Genomic DNA, 18,387 nt, shown 5'->3' on the forward strand with positions numbered 1-18,387 from the left:
ATGTTTGAATCTGAAAGCTGGTACTAATCGCTCACTACTTGCAAAACCAATTATTTTCTCCTTGTATCTCTTACAATTAAAGCAAGAAAGAGGATCAGAGCTCCCTTTCCCAAGGACAAGGCTGAAAGAAGATTGTTTAAAGAGTGACTAGCACTTTCCCAGCTTTTGTAAGCTGTTTTGAAAGGCAGCTGGTAAAATTGTGTGGAAGCACCAATTGAACTAGAGCACAGGGAAGAGATTGCATCTCTTCATGGAGAGCAGTGTAACGTACAAAGCTGTTCCTCTTCACGTTGCCTTCAAACCCAAGCTCCCTACAGTAATGCTTAGGAGTAAGAGAGGGAGAAGAGCTCTTGTAAGACTCTGTAATAAACTCTCCTATGTTCTGTGATCTGTTTGTTACCTGCATCTTCTGCCTACTCTTCTGTACCTCTCCAGAAACACTTGCAATACTTGGTGGTAGAAATTTGTTAGTGAGCCCATGGATTTCTCGTAACTAAATGGTGCTGTGCAGGAAAAAGATTCCGGCTCTGCCTTATTATCCTATACTTGTACGAAGTCTCCTGCCACTAGTTTCTAAAGTATTTCCTCTGGAATTACATGGCTTTGCAAGCAGATGCTTTCAAGTTCCTCCCCTGTACTCAAGGGCTGGATGGAGATGTTAAGACAATAAAAGGAAGGTGACAGAATGTCATGGTTCGCTGTTCTTGCTGTCCCCACACACAAATGTTCTCCCGGAAGGGCAGTCATGTAACGTCTGCAGCGTCTAAGATTTAAGCCTTTTTGTAACACTTGTTTATTGTGTTTATTCGAAGCTTATTCAAAGAACATTTCAAAACTTTGCACGACACGGATTACACTATCAAAACAGAACTTAATACAGCTAACCAGCAAAGCATGCAAACACTACCAGGCTCTATCATAAATTGCACTTGTAGCCCAGGAGTTAGTTGAATATTCTCAGTCTATGCACTTCTTTATTTGCTCCAACTGAGTAGTTTTTCCAGAAGTTAAGTTTTGTGTACTTAACGTGGCTTTAAGACTATGGACAGCTCTCACTAAAGCAATCAGACAATCAAAACCAGGGAGGAGAACAGTACTCAGTAAGCCGACGCTGGAAAAAAATCGGAAGTATGAATCAGAATACTATCACATTTTAGAACTTGCACAATAAAAGACTTTTTTTAAAAAAGGAGAAACCTCGTAATGATTTTAGTGTCCTTTCAAGCACTTCAAAAAAAGAGTTTTTCATCTGAATTTCACCTCCATATATCCTTAAGAACGCATAAAATGATTTAAGAATCTTGTCTTTCACTGTGATACTGCTCTTCTTGCAGGCACGCTGCTGAAGCTAGTGGGATTTCCAGATTTCGATCCAAGACAGATCAATCCCATCTTCTGAGATGTATTCACAGCAGAGCATGCTTCTGCTTAATCTTTCATAGGCACTTTCCTTTGAGACCCTTCGCCTTTCGTAAGACAGTAGAAAAGGGCCAGCCACAGCTACTTAAGTGGCAATACTGTCGTATCGGTGGTTGAAGGCATCGCAGACAAAAGTAACTCATCCCGTAGCACAGAGGCCGATTCAGCACGGGGGAAGGATTACCTTGGCAAAACAAATATTTTCCAAATTAAAAGGCTCCATAAAAGTAGATGTTGTTATTTCAGCAAGGTGTGGTCTTTTATGTGGTATTTACAATCGCTTACACGTTGATAGTACCAAGTATCCTCTTGCACTTTTCAGTCTACTTCACAGCAGAGGAGTACCAGAGCAGGGATGTGTGTTCACAGGTTTGTAGCGCTCCCACTGTGCGTGTTTTTTTTTTTTTGTTTTGTTTTGTTTTCCCCACTATCTTACTCCATTCAGGATTCTTCTAAAAGATCAACTAAATCCATGTAAATGATGTGAAAGTGGCAGTTCATACAATCACTGGCTGTGCAGGTGAGTTTCAGTTACATTTTCCTTTTTAAGGTTTTATTTAGGTATATGAAGTTTTGAAGTAAAATCATTTTAGAAAAAAATGCAACACGCGTGTGTCTTTCAAGAAGCAGATCAGAATAATATTTTTCTCTAAACTGGTTTAGTGCAAACTTCATATATGTTTACCAAGGCACTTCGATCACGTCCCTTGCTAGTCTATCATCATAAAAGTGGCAATGAGGATAAAAATATTTCCCTCTAACAAAACAGGCCATCAGACTTGTAATGCTTCTTGTTTATGGTGATGTTCTAACAGTCACATCTTGAAGGGTGTGCAGTTTAAATATTAAATTAATTCCTGTTGCAGAAATAGCACTAGAATTCTTCATTACCCTACAGTTTGACTAAATAAAAATAAAAGGAGCCTGGATTCTGGCAGATTGATTGGACGTAATGCTTACAAAAGTCTCTATGCTAAAATTGTATGTTAATGGTTTTGATATAATCTTTTACTGTCTTAAGTACATCAGCTGAACATGAAAACACTATCACAAGCTCAGTGTCTTTCACAGAATAGAGCTGGCACAAATCTGAGTAACGCTGCAGTAAGAAAGAATTCCAGACAAGGTGCTGTACTCTTACTGCAGGAGCAGTGGCTGCTAAAGTGGACAAACATCTAAAGTGCCTGCACGTTCTCAGCTCTCTTCCTCTTTTCAGGTGTTTCTGCCTCTTTAAAGCAGGATGATGCGTAGAAGGGATATTCTGCAGCTGATTTTTCTTTGGCTCTAACAGATGTGATTTCTGTGGGCCAAAATCAGAAGTGTAGTCTCGATTTTCTGATCAGAAATATTTCTATCTATCCACAACTTAGGCATAACACTTTATGCATAAATGTGGTTTCTGAAAGCAAGGTATAAAGCCACCTCAGATGTAACGTGTGCCCTGAAGGAGAATAGGCATGTGGCTCTCTGACTAGTAAACAGAACGTCAGCATCTGTTTCTTTTCCTCAGCTCCAAAGAAAGGTACAATGGAGCAACTGTTCTGCTAAAATGCATAGGCAACACCTTTTCCTCTCCACAAATGTTGAAGTACCTAAAGCCCAACTTAGCAAAACCTGTGCGAGAGAGAAGATTTGGATGCCTAGGGCCATAACAGCAAGCTTCAACAAAAAGCCCAGAACAAAGCAAACAAAAAAGCTACCTTAGCTTGCAGTGGGTGATACACTCTGGTTAGTTGGGTCAGTGCAACAGAAAGGAGATCTCAGCATCTTAAAACGAGGGGAAAGGAACGTTCCCAGGCCTATAAAGCTTGTAATGACCAGGTGTCTGGGGTTAGTAAAGTGCACTCTTGACAAGATTGGGTCTGCTCTGACTTAAGAACTTCTCTCTCCCCTTGCCCAAGTCCAATGGTGATGTTTTGCTGGAGTATATGAAAACTCTTCAGACAAGTTTCAAAGATGCTGCACTCTCCGGAAGACTAAACCAGAAAAAGGCTTGGTCTTACAGTAGTTCCATCATATAACAAACATTCCCTGCTTTTCCTGGAGAAGAACTACCTTCCTCACCAAATGGATTTAGATACTGGTAAGGACTGTGCTTTCTATATTCTTTTACAGTAAGTTCCATAAAAAGATCCTATTTCAGTCCTCTTTGAGGACAGGAAGGTGCACTTGGCGTTGATGGGAGAGGACAGGTCAGTTCCACTTTGGTTTAAGACAACGCTTCCTCTCACTGCACAGTCTAATATCTGCAGGTGGCAATTGTGTAAGGTCTTGCTGGAAACAAATGGTAGATGCCCTCCTGGGTTCCAGTCAGGGCAAGCTGTCCCCTCAATCATTTTCTGAGGAACTGGGAACTTCAGTGCACGAGGGACAGCTCCTTTAGCTGGGGACCGTGCGTCATATTTGCCTCTTAAAGTTTGGATTTGGGAGTGGACTGGAGCAAGATCCTCATGTCTAGCAGTGCTTTCTCAAGATAATGTGCCATACGAGCTGCGTTTGTGTCAGCACAGCTGTTGAATGCTGAAATTGCAAAGTTGATGTGTTCATCCATCGGGTTGTAACAGACTCCGTAGCCATCTGGAACCACGGGACCAAAACACATCACACAGTCTGTCTTTGCTGGGACCTGTGGAGACAATGTAATTAAGCTTCTAACTAGTCAGACAGAAATACAGCTATCAAATGCTAACAACTGTGTCAACAGCAGAAGAAACTGCTATCTCGGGAACGTGCTCTACAGAGGGCCTTTTTGGTCAGGCCCTCCTACCAACACACACGTACCTACTGGGTTCTGCCATTTCGTAGTAATGTGATTTCCTCTGCAGAGGAGAATTCTCCCCGATACGACCTTGTAGCAAGTCATGAGTAGAACTTACTCAGTAAGAACCACAGCATGGCAGCTAAACAAGGCAGTTTTGGCATCTAACTCCACTTGGTACCACTTGCTTGTAGACATCAAGCACTGCAGGTGAGCTCGGCGTTGGTTATATGGGTGTTTTTACAGGGGTGAGAGGCAGCAATAAGATCAGAGCTGCAGCTTAATGGGATTGGTAGCAGGCTCAAACTTTTCTGTCCTCAAATGGAGATCGTTTTTTAATGGAAAGGGATGAGGGAGGTACGTGGAGAAGAAGGGCAATGAACAGAGCACTTCCATCGCTGCTCAAACGAGGCCTACCTGGCTGGTTGAGAGATTGAAGTGCATTGCAACAGCATATGCTGTGTCCATGAACAGCTCAGGCATGCTCACTAGGTCCTCAATGGCTTGAAGCTTCAAACCCAAGAGGTGGCGGTCTATTGCGTTCCCCCTTATTGCCTGTGTAGAAGGAAGATTAGGTGAGAGCTTGTCTAGCATGAAAGTGAGCAACACTATCAACTTTGGGGGGGGAAAAAAAGGCATTTCTAAGCATCTGTCACGTCTACAACTGGGTATTGCCTTTAGGAGCAACAGTCGGTCTTGTTTCAAACACCTGACAATTAAACACCCCAGCGAAACCAACCGTACAGTTCCTACCCACGTGCTTCTGGTTTAAGGGAGCCTCACGCAGCTGTCACGTTTATTAGCAACACTGACAGTGAAGACTGAAGCTGTTTTGATATGTGATTTTTTTGTGTGTGTGTGTCACGAGGGGCGCTTACACTGCTAGCTCGAGAGAAGGCGTTCAGGCAGCGCCCAAGAGCACTGTCCGATCAGAGTTAGCTCTGTGCAACAGCACTAACGGGCACGTTGCTATGCCATAGAGATAATGCTCTTCAGGTCTCATCTTTAGCCAGAACCCTCATTTACCGTGTAAACCCCAACCGTGGTTGCAGAGATCACTTACCATATCCGTGTATTCCCTGTGGGCCTGGGTAGCTCTCCTCAGCAAGTCTGCTTTCTCCTGGTCCTGAGGAGAATACACAGACCTGGCTGTAAGTTTTTGTCCAGAATGGGTAACCTCATTTTGGCTGTTCCTGGTGGTTGGAGGCATTTGTGCCTTGTGGGTCTGAGTTAAACTAAAGATAATCTTTAGATTACTTGGGCTGTGTTACATCACTCTGAATGGAGTTCTCCATCCATCAGCAGCAGAACTCAATGCGAGTGGCTAAGCAGACTTCTAGGAAGGAGAGACTTCTTTTTGGTAGGATTAGATAACTTCACATGTATCGAAAGCTAGGGAAACAACATGTGAAAGGACGGCCAAATGAAACCCAAGGTATGCAGTTACATACTCCAAGCTGTGTTTCAGCTTAACCTTTCTATCAGGTGCGGTTCTGCTTAGCTGAAACCAGCTGACATAGGGTTAGCCAGATAAGTAGCTTTCCTTAATTTCTGTAGTGGAGTCCTCTCACTCCACTTCTGTTGAGATCCTCACCGATTTGTCAGGGTTGTCCATGGATTGCACAAACTTAAGAGAGTCGACAGAGGTGGAGCGGATGGTGTCTGTGCGGCCCAGACGGAACATCCTGAGCGATGCACTCTCGTAGGTGGCACAGGCGTGGCCATACATCCTGGGAGAGGGAGGAGAAAGGGAATTATAGAACAGTTTGGGTTGGAAGGGACTTTGAAGATCATCTTAATTCTAACCTCCCCGCCCTGGGCAGGGACGCCTTCCGCTAGACCAGGTCAGCCTGCTAGAGACTCGTTCGTGACACCTTTATCAAGCTCACATATTTGAGTCTGAAGGTGAAGAGGTTGAAAAGCTCTCCGTTAGGGGTCTTACCTGTAATATGCTAGCTGCAAGGCCAGCTGGATAAAAGCATCAGGACTTATATTTTCTGACTTGGGGAAGGTTTTCCCAAACTGATGAAAGACCATGACTTTGACATCCAGGTCTTCAACCATTCTGCAAGGAAAGAAAGAGGAAGTATTCCTTCACCTGTTGCTTGTTTTTGTAACATAAAGGTATTTCATGAGGCTCAGAGAGAACAGGGTACTTGGACCTGATCTACGCAGGGACCCACAGCTCCATCAGACAGAGCCATTTAGACAGCATCATGGAGGTGAGCTGAAAATCTGCAGAGTTAGATGGGCTTATGTCTTTGTGTGTATCTAGTAACCCTAGCTGGATCCACTAAAGCCTTGCTCCTTCTTAGTAAAGGCAATTGGCCCTTTTCAGCCCCTTTGAGTTTCCCCTTGGCAGGTGACTAGTGTGCTTTTCAGCGAGGTTTGATGCTGTCGACCCAAGAAGTTACTTGGAAACACCCCTGGTTGCCGAAGGGGAAAGCCAACATGTTTCAATTGGGGGCATGAATGACTCTGAGCCACTCACCAGACTTCTGAGTGCTTTATACGTACATGTTGAGGTTCTGCTTTGCCTTCTCTATGTCATTCTTGATTTCTGGAGTGATGTTAAACCGCAGCTTCTTGGGCATTGGCAGAGGAATCATCGGTGATCTCACCAGTTCAGGTTTCTTCCTGCTCAGAGAAATGATGACGTTTAGCCAGTCCTTTGATGCGAAATTCAGCTAAGCACAGTAGAACCTGTGCAGAAATGCACAGGTCAGCCCTGGCACTTTGTGATGCTTGTCACATGCTGAAATACTCTTCACAGTGCCATTACAATGCTTTTTGAAGGGCAAGAGCAAAGTCTCTTCTGTGCCTTTTGCCCAAAAGGAACACCTCTCCCAGGCAGAAGTGCTGTTAACTCTAACGACTGCATTCCCTAAGAACGGAAGCAGTGTGAGCCTGGACACTCAATTCTCATCATAAATGCCAGAACTACTGTAACTGAATAGCGTACCGTTACCCTTCTTCTAGAACAAATTCTTGGTGAGCTAGGTTTTAAACCACCTGCTTCCCCAAGAACATGCCTCTTCCTATTTGCAAAGCTGAGGAAAAGTAGAGAAGGCAGGACTCACGTGTACTCCACGATGTGGTCCAGAAGAGCAACGATGGGTGGGCCTTCTGAGGGAGCGTGCTCGTATACGAGACCACAGGAGCCGTCTTCAGCAATGATGAACTGAGAGAGAGAATGAAGGAGAGTGCTGAGGATGGACAACCAGACCGTGAAGCAGGAGCTACCCAGAGAGATCTTAGTATCTCACTGCTCCATCCCGGAATGGACAACGATCCTTTTTTTGCATGCTTGAAAGGTAACACAAAGGTCTCATTTAGGAACAGAAGTCTTTGAGCAGGTCTAGAAGGATCCGATAGCACTGTTACAGATTGACAAAGTTAACGGGATAAAAGAGTGTGCCTGATAGTGGTGTGCTCAGTGCCCGGCACCACAGAGTGGTTCAATGGACTTGATTTATTTAGATGCACGCGTAATACAGGAATAATATCACCATGTGCTGACTTCGCCTTACTTTTCAATTAGCTGAAACATCTAAGCTCTATCCCATCGATGAAGAGTTCCAAATAGGAATAAAGTAACTGGAAACACAAAGAGTTCAGCAGAGATGAGAATCTTTTAAAGCACCACTGCTACAATCTGTGAGCCAAGCTACATCAACTAAGAGGAGAAGCTTGAATAACAGCTGCTCTCGAAGGCTCTTGGCAAGACTGAATGAAGAAGAGAACAGAGGGATGCTGTGGGATGGCAGCTGATGTTTGGAAGAAAAAACAATAATGAAACAAAACCATGCCACAACCAAAAAAAAAAATATATATATATATATATAAAATGAAACTCCACAACCCTGGGCAGCTTCTGGCAGAAACGTGAAAACTGACAAGCCTAGGGAAAATACAAGAAACAGACCTCCCTATGTTTGGGCTGCCTCCAAGCAGATGAGGCATTGTTCACCGCAGGCAGAAAATTGATTTACATGGAACACAAAGAATAGCTACCCTGAGTAAGCGTGGGCAGAGGCAGCGAAAGGAATGAAAAGTCCCTGAAGCAGGAGTGAGTGTTTGTGGTGACAGCAAGGGAAACCAAAGGATTGCATGCTGTCAGCTTCCATACCTCGTCTCTCCTATTTTTGCACTCTGGTATTAGGGAAACTTTCCTGCAAAAGTTTCTGGATCTTCTTGGGTCCTTAGAATCTCAGGACAAGTAATCTGTCAGACCCATGTCTTAAATCTTTAGAGCATCAGCACTTACCTGAAGGGTTTTGTCGAACCATCGGTTCCCGCTGTTCCAGCGGCTGCCTCCACCGTGCAGCATCTGAGCGGCCACGCGGCTCTTGTAGATGTCGTCGGACACCCGTGGCATTGGGGCGTCAAGGCAGACGGTGCATATGCTCTTCTCAATCGTACGCACGGATTCCTTGTTGGTCTTATCTGGGAGAGAAAAGGAACAGAAAGAAAGGGAAGTTGAAACACTTGCATTTTAATTGGACAGAGATTGGAATTTGAAAGAGGAAGTTTGAAGGGTGCAGCGTTGGATCCCCACTGTAGCACAACGCAGTATTTGTCATTGTGGGGTTAATCACTTATTAAAGTTACAGGCACTTGGGTTGCATTCAGCCTCGTATTTTCATGGTTCTTACATCTCACCCATTTGTGAGGCAGCATACTCAAGGATTTCAGGTTTAATGCACCAAACTTCAGACTTCACATGCGTGCCTTCTAAAACAAGTATAGCAACACTTTGCAATGAAATTACGTTCCTTCTTTGGAGGTGGAAAATTCACGTATCTGCCCAGACCAAGCTTCAAAAGCTTCCCGAAGGAAAGAACCGAGCAGAGCCCAGCGGTGAAGCTGGTATTCAAACATCTGTGGTGCGTGTTAGCACTTGCGCATCAGGGGCTGCACAGACCTTTCAGAAGGTTGTTGTAAGCTTTTGCCCAGCTGTTTCGGTGGTTGGTGGTGAGGATCCCGATAGGCTCTTTGTTTGTTTGGAGGGAGGTGTTCCATATCTTCTCCAGCTGAATAAAGAGCTGGTCGGTGGTTAGGGGACTTCCGTCGCTGTTGTAAACATCCAGCTCAAAGAACTGAAGGTGAAAAGAGCAAAGACATAGTAAATGAAAGAAGTCTACCTGCAGGAACAGGGAGCAGCTGCTCTGAGGAGGGAAGAGCTGACCTAAGAACGCAGCTTATAAGGATGTTCAGAATGGAGAGACTCAAGTCCAAATTCCCTTGCAGGACATAAATACAGTCTAGGTTTTAAGGAGCTCAGAAACCATGGTAATGAGGGCCGAGACACCTGAGGAATTCCCAGATCCTAGACTCGCCCACCGTGGTGGAATTTGTTACCAATTTCCACTTGCAATTTCTGATTCCAGACCCTCCAGACCCGATCTCCTAAGTCTGGACTGAGAGGTGGGAATTGCAGGGACAAGAGCAAAAAGAATAGAGCTTTTTCTCTGCCTCATCCCTTGCTCACATCAGGCAATCCCAGCTGCTGTCCAGGTAAGGCCAAAGAGGATAAAGGAAGTTGGAATGCATCCCTGGTAAGGCAAACCCTGTGGGCAGAGACTTTCTGTTCGCTTTTCTCTAGCGGCACAGCTTGCTGAGAGGGGCACGTGCATTCAAACGAACGCTGAAAGCCCAAGAGCTGCCGTACCTGGAAGTTGTGAACCACTGTGATGTGTCTGGACTGCTTCTTGCCTTTGGCGTAGTTGACAATGGAGTCCCGCTTGGGCCCAGGAATGCGGCAGGATGAGAGGATCTGGTAGTACTGGTTCATGCAGAGGGGCTTCCCACCCATGTACTCCACTGGAAGGGTCTCACTGGAGGCACAGCAAGGTGAGGAATGACGGGGAGAGAAAAAGCAGTGAGAAGGCCTGCACTCCCCCACAAACCAGGCACAGGATCAGCCACGCAACCGCTATATTCCCCTCCAGTAAGACCTCAATATGGCTGCTGGTGGCGTAAAAGGGCCATCCTTGCCCATTCCTACTAACTTTTTTTTAACAGGACCCACAGAAATGTCTGTTTGCTGGCCTTTGATTTGTGAAGGGGCAAAACACTCTCCCCTCTACAGCACCAGAGAATAGATCTGTGGGCCTCCTGCATAGCTTAGCACACACTGTGCGGCCTGCAGAGAAGAATCCAGGGCATGGGAGATGTCTGCTGTCCAGTAAAATGGCACAAATAGGTTTTCAGCTATAATTTTGGGCGGTGGGTACCCGACCTGCTCTGACTCGTGAACCAGACTGGGCCTCAGTCAGACTCCAACTACCCTGCTCGTGGTTGGCCCCGAGCCCTGGCTGAATTTGGCTGCGAAGGTGTGTTGTTGGCAGCGTTAGCAGATGCTGTTTTGGGAACATAAATAATGTGTGTTCGCTAGGGATTTGTTGGTGCTCAGGAGACAGGGGGCAGGGAGGAACAAGTTTCTCCAAAGCTAGCTGAAGATGAGAAACACCAGAAACCCAAAAGGAGGGAGACAAATTCTTGCTGCCTGAGCTGTAACTTGTTCTGTGGGCAAACTCAAGTATGCAACTCCTCAAGACTGTCAGGCTCGATCCCTCCAAGCAGGTATGCATGCCAATGAGAGCGTTAAGGTAAACAACATGAAGAAAGGAAAGTAAATTTGCTCTTCTCTAGCAGTGGCGACCTTGGCAGTAAGCAGCAATGTTGATTACAATATCTTTTTTTCAAATATGTGCTGTCTTCTTTCGGCTTTCTCTTTGAAAAGGAGATTGACTAGACTCGGCCTCTCCGTGACAGTAAGGAACATGCAAGAAGTCAGGAAGGTTGCTAACTCACTTGTCAATCATGGTCTTGAAGTCCAGGATGCCCTCGATCAGCTTGGCAGCAAACCTGGCAAAATAACAAATGCAACGGGTTGAGATTCAAGCACACAGTATGTGGGGCTTGGGGGTTAGCTGATCAGGAAGAGCAGCAGAGCTTCTCTCTGCTCCGTAGGGAATTCAGCTTTTCTGGCAAGCCCTTGCTGTGTCCAGCTCTGCTTAGCTGATGCAGCCACTACGGGGTTTTACTTTGAGATTGCTGGATAGCCCAACCGTGTGGCACTTTTTTTTTTTAATGTGACTGTATTGCCAAGGAATTCCGGACACCTTTAAAGAACGGGCATAGTCCGGAGGCATAACTGACCCTCTAACAGATGCATTTTCTACGATGGGTTTTGATTTTTGTCACTCTGTAGTTCAGAGTCGTGGCAGTACTGAGAAAAGGGGACTTGTGCCTCTCCCTGGCCAGGAGCCAGCTGTGAGTTTCGAGTTCAGCCACAGCACTATCTCTGTATCCAAGACTCATCGCTGCTGATTTAGTTCCTACCCGCTGAGCGTTCTGCTGCTGATGCAACCCTAAGAGCATTCCTCTGGCACCGGAGGGCCAGAAACAAATGCAGGTATGCTGCACGCCGACACTTTGGTGCTGTGTTTACTAGGATCAACATAAACACTGCAAATGTCAGCTCCTGCCGGGGAGGGAGGCTGTGACGAGCCACATCAAACTGCTTCGCCTGGGAGCGACAGATGGGCCTGCTCCAGCCTGGGAGCTCCCACCCGAGCACGGGAGGAAGGAGGCCGGAGGTCACTGTGACAAGAGGTTGCAGTCAGCTGAGCTTCAAAGGCTTCCACGTGGCAGGAGCATTTGGTGTTCGCAGGCAGTGTCACCTAGATTTGCTCAGCATCCCCATCCCTTGTAAAGATCAAAGGCAGGAACTCCGGGAACCTCGGGGCTGTTAAACAAATAAAGCCCATCTCCGCAGAAGTAGTTTTCGATGAAGATTACTTGGAGTTACTTCAGGAAGATACTGGGGAAAAAAAATGAAGTAAAACAGCTGGGAAACAGAAGTGGGAGAGCCTCTGTTCTGGTCCAGAGGGCAAAAAGCCTGGGAGCAGTCGGGGCTTCAGTGGGGACGGTGGAGAGGTTTGGTACTTGACCTATTTTCAGTCAGCGGTGTTGCCTGGTGGAGGATTGAAGAATACTCTCTAAACTTGCCTTCTGATATCTGAAGCTTTAGCCTCAAGCCATGCTGTCGAGCTTCTGTATGTAGTCACAAAATGTACAAACACGCTTTTAAACTGCACTTGACGTGGGAGCCCAGATTAGCACGCAGCTGCTCCATTCTCCTGCTTGGAGCACCCGTAGTACTCCAAATCCTATCTACTATCGAGGTAACGTGAGTGAATATGAGCAAGAGCTTTCAAAGACGTTTGTGTAATCTTGCACTGTGCTTGTAAGGCTCCCCCTCTACGCCCCGGTGAGGTGTGCGGAAGGGAGGGTTTGTTCTCACCCTCGCTGCTCCCCTGGCTGGTGCTTCAAGTCCAGAGAAGGGCAATGAGGCTGGTGAGGGGTCTGGAGAACAAGGCTTACGAGGAGCGGCTGAGGGAGCTGGGACTGTTCAGCCTGGAGGAGGCTCAAGGGTGACCTTATTGCACTCTACAGGTACCTCAAGGGAGGCTGTAGTGAGGTGGGGGTTGGTCTATTCTCCCACGTGCCTGGTGACAGGACGAGGGGGAATGGGTTAAAGTTGCGCCAGGGGAGTTTTAGGTTGGATATTAGGAAGAACTTCTTTACTGAACGGGTTGTTAGGCACTGGAATAGGCTGCCCAGGGAAGTGGTTGAGTCCCCATCCCTGGAGGTTTTTAAAAGACGTTTAGATGTAGAGCTTAGGGATATGGTTTAGTGGAAGATTTGTTAGTGTTAGGTCGGAGGTTGGACTCGGTGATCTTGGAGGTCTCTTCCAACCTAGACTATTCTGTGATTCTGGTCTGCGGGGAGCAGGGGTGACGTGTACCGGTGGGAAAGGTATTCCTGCGCAAGGTCGGTGCAGAGGGCAATCGCAGATGGAGTTTGAAACACACACACACACGTGGAGGTGGTTAAAAATTAAACGGATCCCAGAAGAGAGAGAGGATACGACTCAGAGGCTGGTGCAGGAATGAGTGAGGGAATGGGCTGTGTGCGTGGGCAGCAGCGGGATGGGGCTGGCTGCGGGACACTGATGCTCACTGGCAGAAAGGAGCCAGACAAAAGGCAGGGTTTGATTTTAAGGGAGCTGGGCACAGAGAGAGGCTGGGGACTGATAGTTTTCCAAACCGTAAGTCCACAGGTGAAATGCCAAAACAGGGGACAGTGCCCTGCAGGAGCAGTCTGAACACCAGTCCCTGCAGCAGCCTCCCCCATCCCTAAGAACCAGCAAATTCCAGAGATGTTTGTTTGGTCTCCCTTACACACCTGGGCCAGTTTTCGTGCCTCCTTCATCTGCACAAACAATCTGAGCGCCTTCTAGTCTTTAGCGTGTCAGGCATATCCTCACAATGCCTCCAGTGAAGAGCCATTGGCCATTGTGCAGCGAAGATTTGTGCTGAAGCAACGACCAAACCTCAGGTTCTGAGTCTCAGCTCAGTGCCTGAAGCCCTGCACTCTTCAGTTTTCTGCCTTGGTGAGATATTCAATCTGGTGCAGCCAGGATTTTCCTTAGAGCCTACCACCCTTTCCTTATCCATACAGCCCGCTTGCACAGCACGGACAGGCTATCAGATTAGGTGATCGCATGCTCATTACTCCCTTTCCCAAGTCAGCCTGAACGCCCTCCTCCCTGTCCGGTGGAGGCAGCTCATCCCATCTGAAGCACAGGGGAAGGCAGAAATGGACTTTACCTGAGCTGACCTTGTCGATCCAGAAAATCCTGCTTAGGTAAGACCACGCCAGGGCTGGAGTGCACCACGACTGGCAGGCGGTACTCCAGGTAAGCTGTCTTCAGCCACCAGTCAGAGAGCTGGGATGGAGAAAGGCAAACATGCAGGCACGGCGTCTGCTGCTGTTCGACCCGAGCCCAGGTGAATGCTCTCAGCACGCTGCCCCCAGCTCTGCCCCCATGCTTTGCAAACAGCGTTTGGGGTTTGTGCTCTGCTTATGGTACGGTAGAGGGGGACTGAGGCAGCGGGGGCTCTCGGTGCAGGGCTCGAGCAGGGAATTTCCTTCAACTTCTTAGGGCAGCTGTGCGATGCTAACAGGTTAAGGGATTTAGTGACCACAAACAAGGTCAGGGACTCCCTGTTTTGTAACGTCCGCTCACCCAGATTCTGGTGAACCTGCGCAGCTCAGGGAGGCCAGCGGCAGGCTGGTGATGAAGATGATGCAATAAAAACACAAATCCCAGGGGATGCAGCCAGCACGTCAGAGGTGTGCAGCAGACCGCCTCCCTCCCTAATCAGCCCCCGGGGCCAAAGTCCCGACCTACCCAGTTCTCTGTTTTCTTGGCTCTCCTCTCCAGGCCTTTCTGCAGCCTCTCCCCGACGCCTCCCGGCTTGCGGAACTCGGCCACCAGCTCCTGCGTGTGGTTCAGCTCCTCCTCGCTGATGATGGGCTGCAGCATCTGCAGGTAGCGGTCCAGCGTCTGCTGCAGCGGCGGCACGGGGAGGTGGGGCAGAGCTTCTTGATGAAGCAGGAACCTGCCCGGGATCTTGCCTAAAGCCGTCGGCTTCAGCAGGCCGTAAGGCCTGGCCTGTAAAGCACAGAGCAAATGTCGAGACAAAAGTTCCCCTCGGTGTCCGTGAGGCAGCAAATAACCGAGATCTGGGAGTCTCCATCCCAGCTGCATGCTCTAGCTATCTCTAGTCTCTTCTCTAGATGGTTGTAGGATCTCCCAGGGATCTCTGCTTGATCTCCCGAGATCCTGATTCTCATCTCATTAGAGGAAACACCGCCAGGATAATGAAACATCTCCCACTGTCCGGGCACGTCTCAGCTGCGTTTGACAACGTCAAACCCTTCCATCGCATGGTAAGCGGGAACAAAGTGAATTGTGAGAGAAATTTCCTCTTAGCCAGAAACTGTTTCATTGCTTCTTATGATGTACAACAGCATCATAAGATGCCCTCGTCCCAAATCAAACAGCCCTTTATGCTTTGAGGAGGCAGAATGTAGTTAAGGGAAGTCAAATCCCCCCACCCCAGCTTTGGCCAGGGACGGTCCATCACCAGCGGCGGTCGGGGGGGACTGGCTGGGATGTGCCGGCCCTGGGGCAACGCTCCTCTGTGCTGGTGAGCCTCCCAGTTCGTGGAGGAGCCAGCTGTATTAGGAGAACCTCTATCCAGTGGTGCCATTATGGAACCGGCCAAATTATAGGGATCTTTGGAGAGGGATCGGAGCAAGCTGTTTCAGAAATAGTGGCCGATGTCCACAGGCTGCACAGATCGGACAGGGAGCGAAAGCCCTTAGAAAGCACCGCACCAGATGCTCTTCTACGGGACTCTGGACTTTGCCTGAGGATGCACAGCCGGTGAGAACATGCCCTTTGCTTTCCAAAGCAATATGAAAACAGGTGTCCGCCAGCCCCCACCTCCCAAGAGTTAAGCACAGAGAAGAAGAAAACTAAATCTGCAAGGTGACAAAGCCTGCGCAGTGCTGAGCCCCCAGCGAAAATGCTCTACGCTCCTCGTAGGACCTGGTAAGGACTAGGGGATCAAGACTTGGGGAAGGAATGTTAAAAAACAAGAGAAGGGGGAATTCCTGAAGCATGAAAGGAGAGGGGCTGGGAAGAAATGAAGGGGGTTAATCATGGCAGCGTGGGCATACCGTACCTTCTCTGCTTGCTTCTGCTTCCTATCCATGGCTGGGAGGGCAGAAATGATCGTAAAGCTCTCCCTCGGCCTGTCTTGGTTTCCTCTTCCCCCTGACAATGTGCTGCCCGGGCAGGGCGTCACCTCATTAGCAAAGTGCCACATGACAGCTCTGATCAGAGGGCTAAAGGCCAGTCGCAGGCCTGGGAGAGCCGGGGGTAATCCGGGGGCAATCGGACCGTCCGACTGCATCAAGCGCCGCAAAGGCAGCTCTCCAGGAAGCCCTCCCTCGGCCGCTGACCGTCAGCCCCACGTTCCCTGTTGGGTGCCTGCTGATCTCGCCTCGATCGATAGTTCTGGGCCCCCAGCCATGGCTGTGAGGGTGCCGGGCGTGTTTTTCCCTCAGCACGCAGGAGCGGCGAGGGGCTTCTCCCTTAGAGGCTGCCTGCAGAGAAACTGCAGCGGCCAGGGGGAGAGGAACCAGAATATCTCTGTCCAGGAGGGACCCCAGGTTCTGTCCTGGAAGCAGGCAGCACTAGGGGGGTGTCACTGCACGGGGAGCACTTCTGTGGGTGACGGGGAATTCAGTGCTTTGCTCAGGTGAAGGTGGCCAAAGGGTGTTGGAGGAGAAGAGCTCTCCAGCAGGAACGGGTCAGTGACCGTGTCAGTAGGGGAATTAGTGGGAGACAGGAGCAGCTTCACGCTGGGGCTAAAGGTGGTGTCCCGCTGCCCTCGCCCCTGTGCACATATGATTGTTATTGCAAGGCTGTGGGGAGCTCTGGGCCATCAACACTTAAAAAAAGTAAAAAAAAAAAAAAAAAAAACAAAAAACAAAAACAAACAAACAGAAAAACACATCTCCAAAGCAGGGCACCAACAGAAATGAGCTGTCGCAAGGACCATTACCCCATCTCTGTGTCTCTCTGATCAACTGCGGGGCAGACGAGCAGGCTTTAACCTAGCTAAGATCAAGTATGACGATCCCAAGCAAAGAGTTTCAGATTTTCTCCTGGGGTAACCAGGAAAATCCCACACCAAGCTGAGAACACGAGCTAAAAGCAGGGGCTGGATTTGCATCTTTCCTCTTTTCCGTCCTCTGCTTGTTCAGTTCGAGGTCAACCCGCGGCCCTTGGAGCAGCGATCGCAGCCCAACAGAGGAGGCAGCGGGCAGCAAAGACAGCAAGGAGCCCACCTTTTCCCCACAAGCCACAGGGAAAACGAGCACCAGCAGAGCGTGGGGTGCGCGGCCGTGGCCAGCTGAGGCTGGCAGCGCTCCCGCTCCCCGTTGCAGCTCGGCAGCTGACCTCAACCCGGAGCCTGCCAAGCTGGTGGGAAACCCGGCTGGGGCTGGAGGCAGCTCAGAGCCGTGTCCGATTCCCAGCACGGCTGGCGGTGTCAGATGGCCGGGGTTTGTCTTTTCTTTTAAGAAACCGGAGACTTCTCCTGCCCCGCGAAAGCGTCTCGGGGAGCGAAGCCGTCACGTAGCTGTGGCTGCCCCCCCCCCCCCCCCGCCGCCTCCCTCGGGACCCCCTTGGTGTCTGCGTGGGGCTGGCGGCTCTGCCCGTGGGCTGCCTTCCCCTGCCCGATCCCCACGAGGGACACGGGGACGGGCTGCCCACGGGGTGCTGGGGTCACCGTCCCCGGGGGGAGGGGGGGCTCGGGGCTCGGCTGGACGTGGCGCTTGGGGACACGGCTCCGTGGTGACACGGGTGGTAGGGGACGGTTGGACCGGGAGATCCTGGAGGCCTTTTCCAGCCCCGCTCACGCAGCATTCCGTTCCCTCACGGCTTTAGGGTTCCCTGAACGCCAACCTCGCAGTGCTTAACCCCCACCCCCCCCCTCTCCCCGAGCGCCCCCTGCCTAGCCCCGCTCCAGCACCCCCCGCCTCGTCCCCTCCCGTCCCCGCCGCCGCCCCCTCGCCCCCCCCCGGCCCGGCCCAGGCCCGCTGGGTCCCCACTCACCGCCGCCCTGGCCACGAAGGCCAGCATGGCTCCGCCGCCGCCGCCGCCCGCCCGCCGCAAGGACACCGGCGACACCGGGCGCCGCCGCCACCGCCGCCCCACTCGGCCGCCAAGGGGCGGGGCTGCCCCGCCGCCATCTTGGAGCGGGGCGAAGCCGGCGCGGCCATCTTGGCTAAGGGCGCAGCTCGGCTGCTGAGGGAAGGAGGTGGTTTCCGAAGGGCCAGGAGGCTCCTCCGCAGGATGCTTTTCTCGGAGCTCAGGGAGGAGGCGTCCTGCCCGCTGAGGAGCACCTCTCCTCCCTCCTAACGCCGCTCACCCGCTCCTCGCGGCGCCCTTCACAAACATGGCCCTGTAGGCAAAAGCCCTGCCCTACACCAAGATGGCGGCGCGGGCGCGACGGTGGCCGGGAGGGGGCCAAGCCGCCGGCTGCCCGCCGCTGCCCGTCAGCGTTGGGCGCCTTGCCCTTCTCAAAGATGGCCGCCGGCGGCTTCAGCGCGTCCTGGGGTTGAGAGGGGAGAGGTGGCAGCGGCGGCGGCGGCCGGGCTCCGGGAAGATGGCAGAGAGCGAGCAGCGGGCAGGTGACGGGGGGAGCGCGGCCGGGGGCCGGCGGGGCCCTGACGGGGTCCTGGGGACTTGGGGGGAGGGGGGCTGCTTTATTTTTTTT

General features: G+C 50.1%; 2 protein-coding genes across 5 annotated transcripts in view; one reads left to right on the forward strand and one right to left on the reverse strand.

The window, feature by feature from the left end:
• Positions 1 to 775: 775 nt before the first annotated feature.
• CRAT (carnitine O-acetyltransferase) lies at positions 776 to 17,905 on the reverse strand. Of its 2 annotated transcripts, XM_035341305.1 has the most exons (15): positions 17,724 to 17,905; positions 15,784 to 15,886; positions 14,442 to 14,705; positions 13,858 to 13,976; positions 10,994 to 11,047; positions 9,849 to 10,014; positions 9,102 to 9,276; positions 8,445 to 8,623; positions 7,258 to 7,358; positions 6,695 to 6,814; positions 6,120 to 6,242; positions 5,772 to 5,907; positions 5,241 to 5,303; positions 4,595 to 4,732; positions 776 to 4,045 (listed from the first exon to the last, which is right to left on the reverse strand). In XM_035341305.1, exons 1-15 carry the CDS (start codon positions 17,888 to 17,890, stop codon positions 3,830 to 3,832), a joined length of 2,124 nt encoding a protein of 707 aa, XP_035197196.1. In that variant the 5' UTR covers positions 17,891 to 17,905; the 3' UTR covers positions 776 to 3,829. The 2 variants fall into 2 exon arrangements, with proteins under 2 accessions (XP_035197196.1, XP_035197198.1); XM_035341307.1 differs by lacking the exon at positions 15,784 to 15,886 and having other exon boundaries at positions 17,724 to 17,865.
• A 244-nt stretch (positions 17,906 to 18,149) lies between these two features.
• Positions 18,150 to 18,387, forward strand: part of PTPA (protein phosphatase 2 phosphatase activator) — a 23,034-nt gene continuing 22,796 nt past the window's right edge. The window contains exon 1 of one of the 3 annotated variants that reach the window (XM_035341311.1): positions 18,150 to 18,301. In XM_035341311.1, the coding sequence (XP_035197202.1) occupies positions 18,277 to 18,301 (25 nt within the window). In that variant the 5' untranslated portion in view covers positions 18,150 to 18,276. The remainder of the gene's footprint in view (positions 18,302 to 18,387) is intronic. The other 2 variants (XM_035341313.1, XM_035341312.1) reach the window with 2 other exon arrangements.

Source organism: Oxyura jamaicensis, chromosome 17, assembly GCF_011077185.1.
Source record: "Oxyura jamaicensis isolate SHBP4307 breed ruddy duck chromosome 17, BPBGC_Ojam_1.0, whole genome shotgun sequence".
NCBI lineage: Eukaryota > Metazoa > Chordata > Aves > Anseriformes > Anatidae > Oxyura > Oxyura jamaicensis.

Coding starts and splice junctions, on each gene's coding strand:
- CRAT (XM_035341305.1), bottom strand. CDS start 17,890: ATGGCCGCGCCGGCTTCGCCCCGCTCCAAGATGGCGGCGGGGCAGCCC. Junction 13,977..14,441: donor CCAAGAAAACAGAGAACTGG/GTAGGTCGGGAC, acceptor TCTCCATCCCAG/CTCTCTGACTGGTGGCTGAA. Junction 10,015..10,993: donor TTCAAGACCATGATTGACAA/GTGAGTTAGCAA, acceptor CTGTGCCTCCAG/TGAGACCCTTCCAGTGGAGT.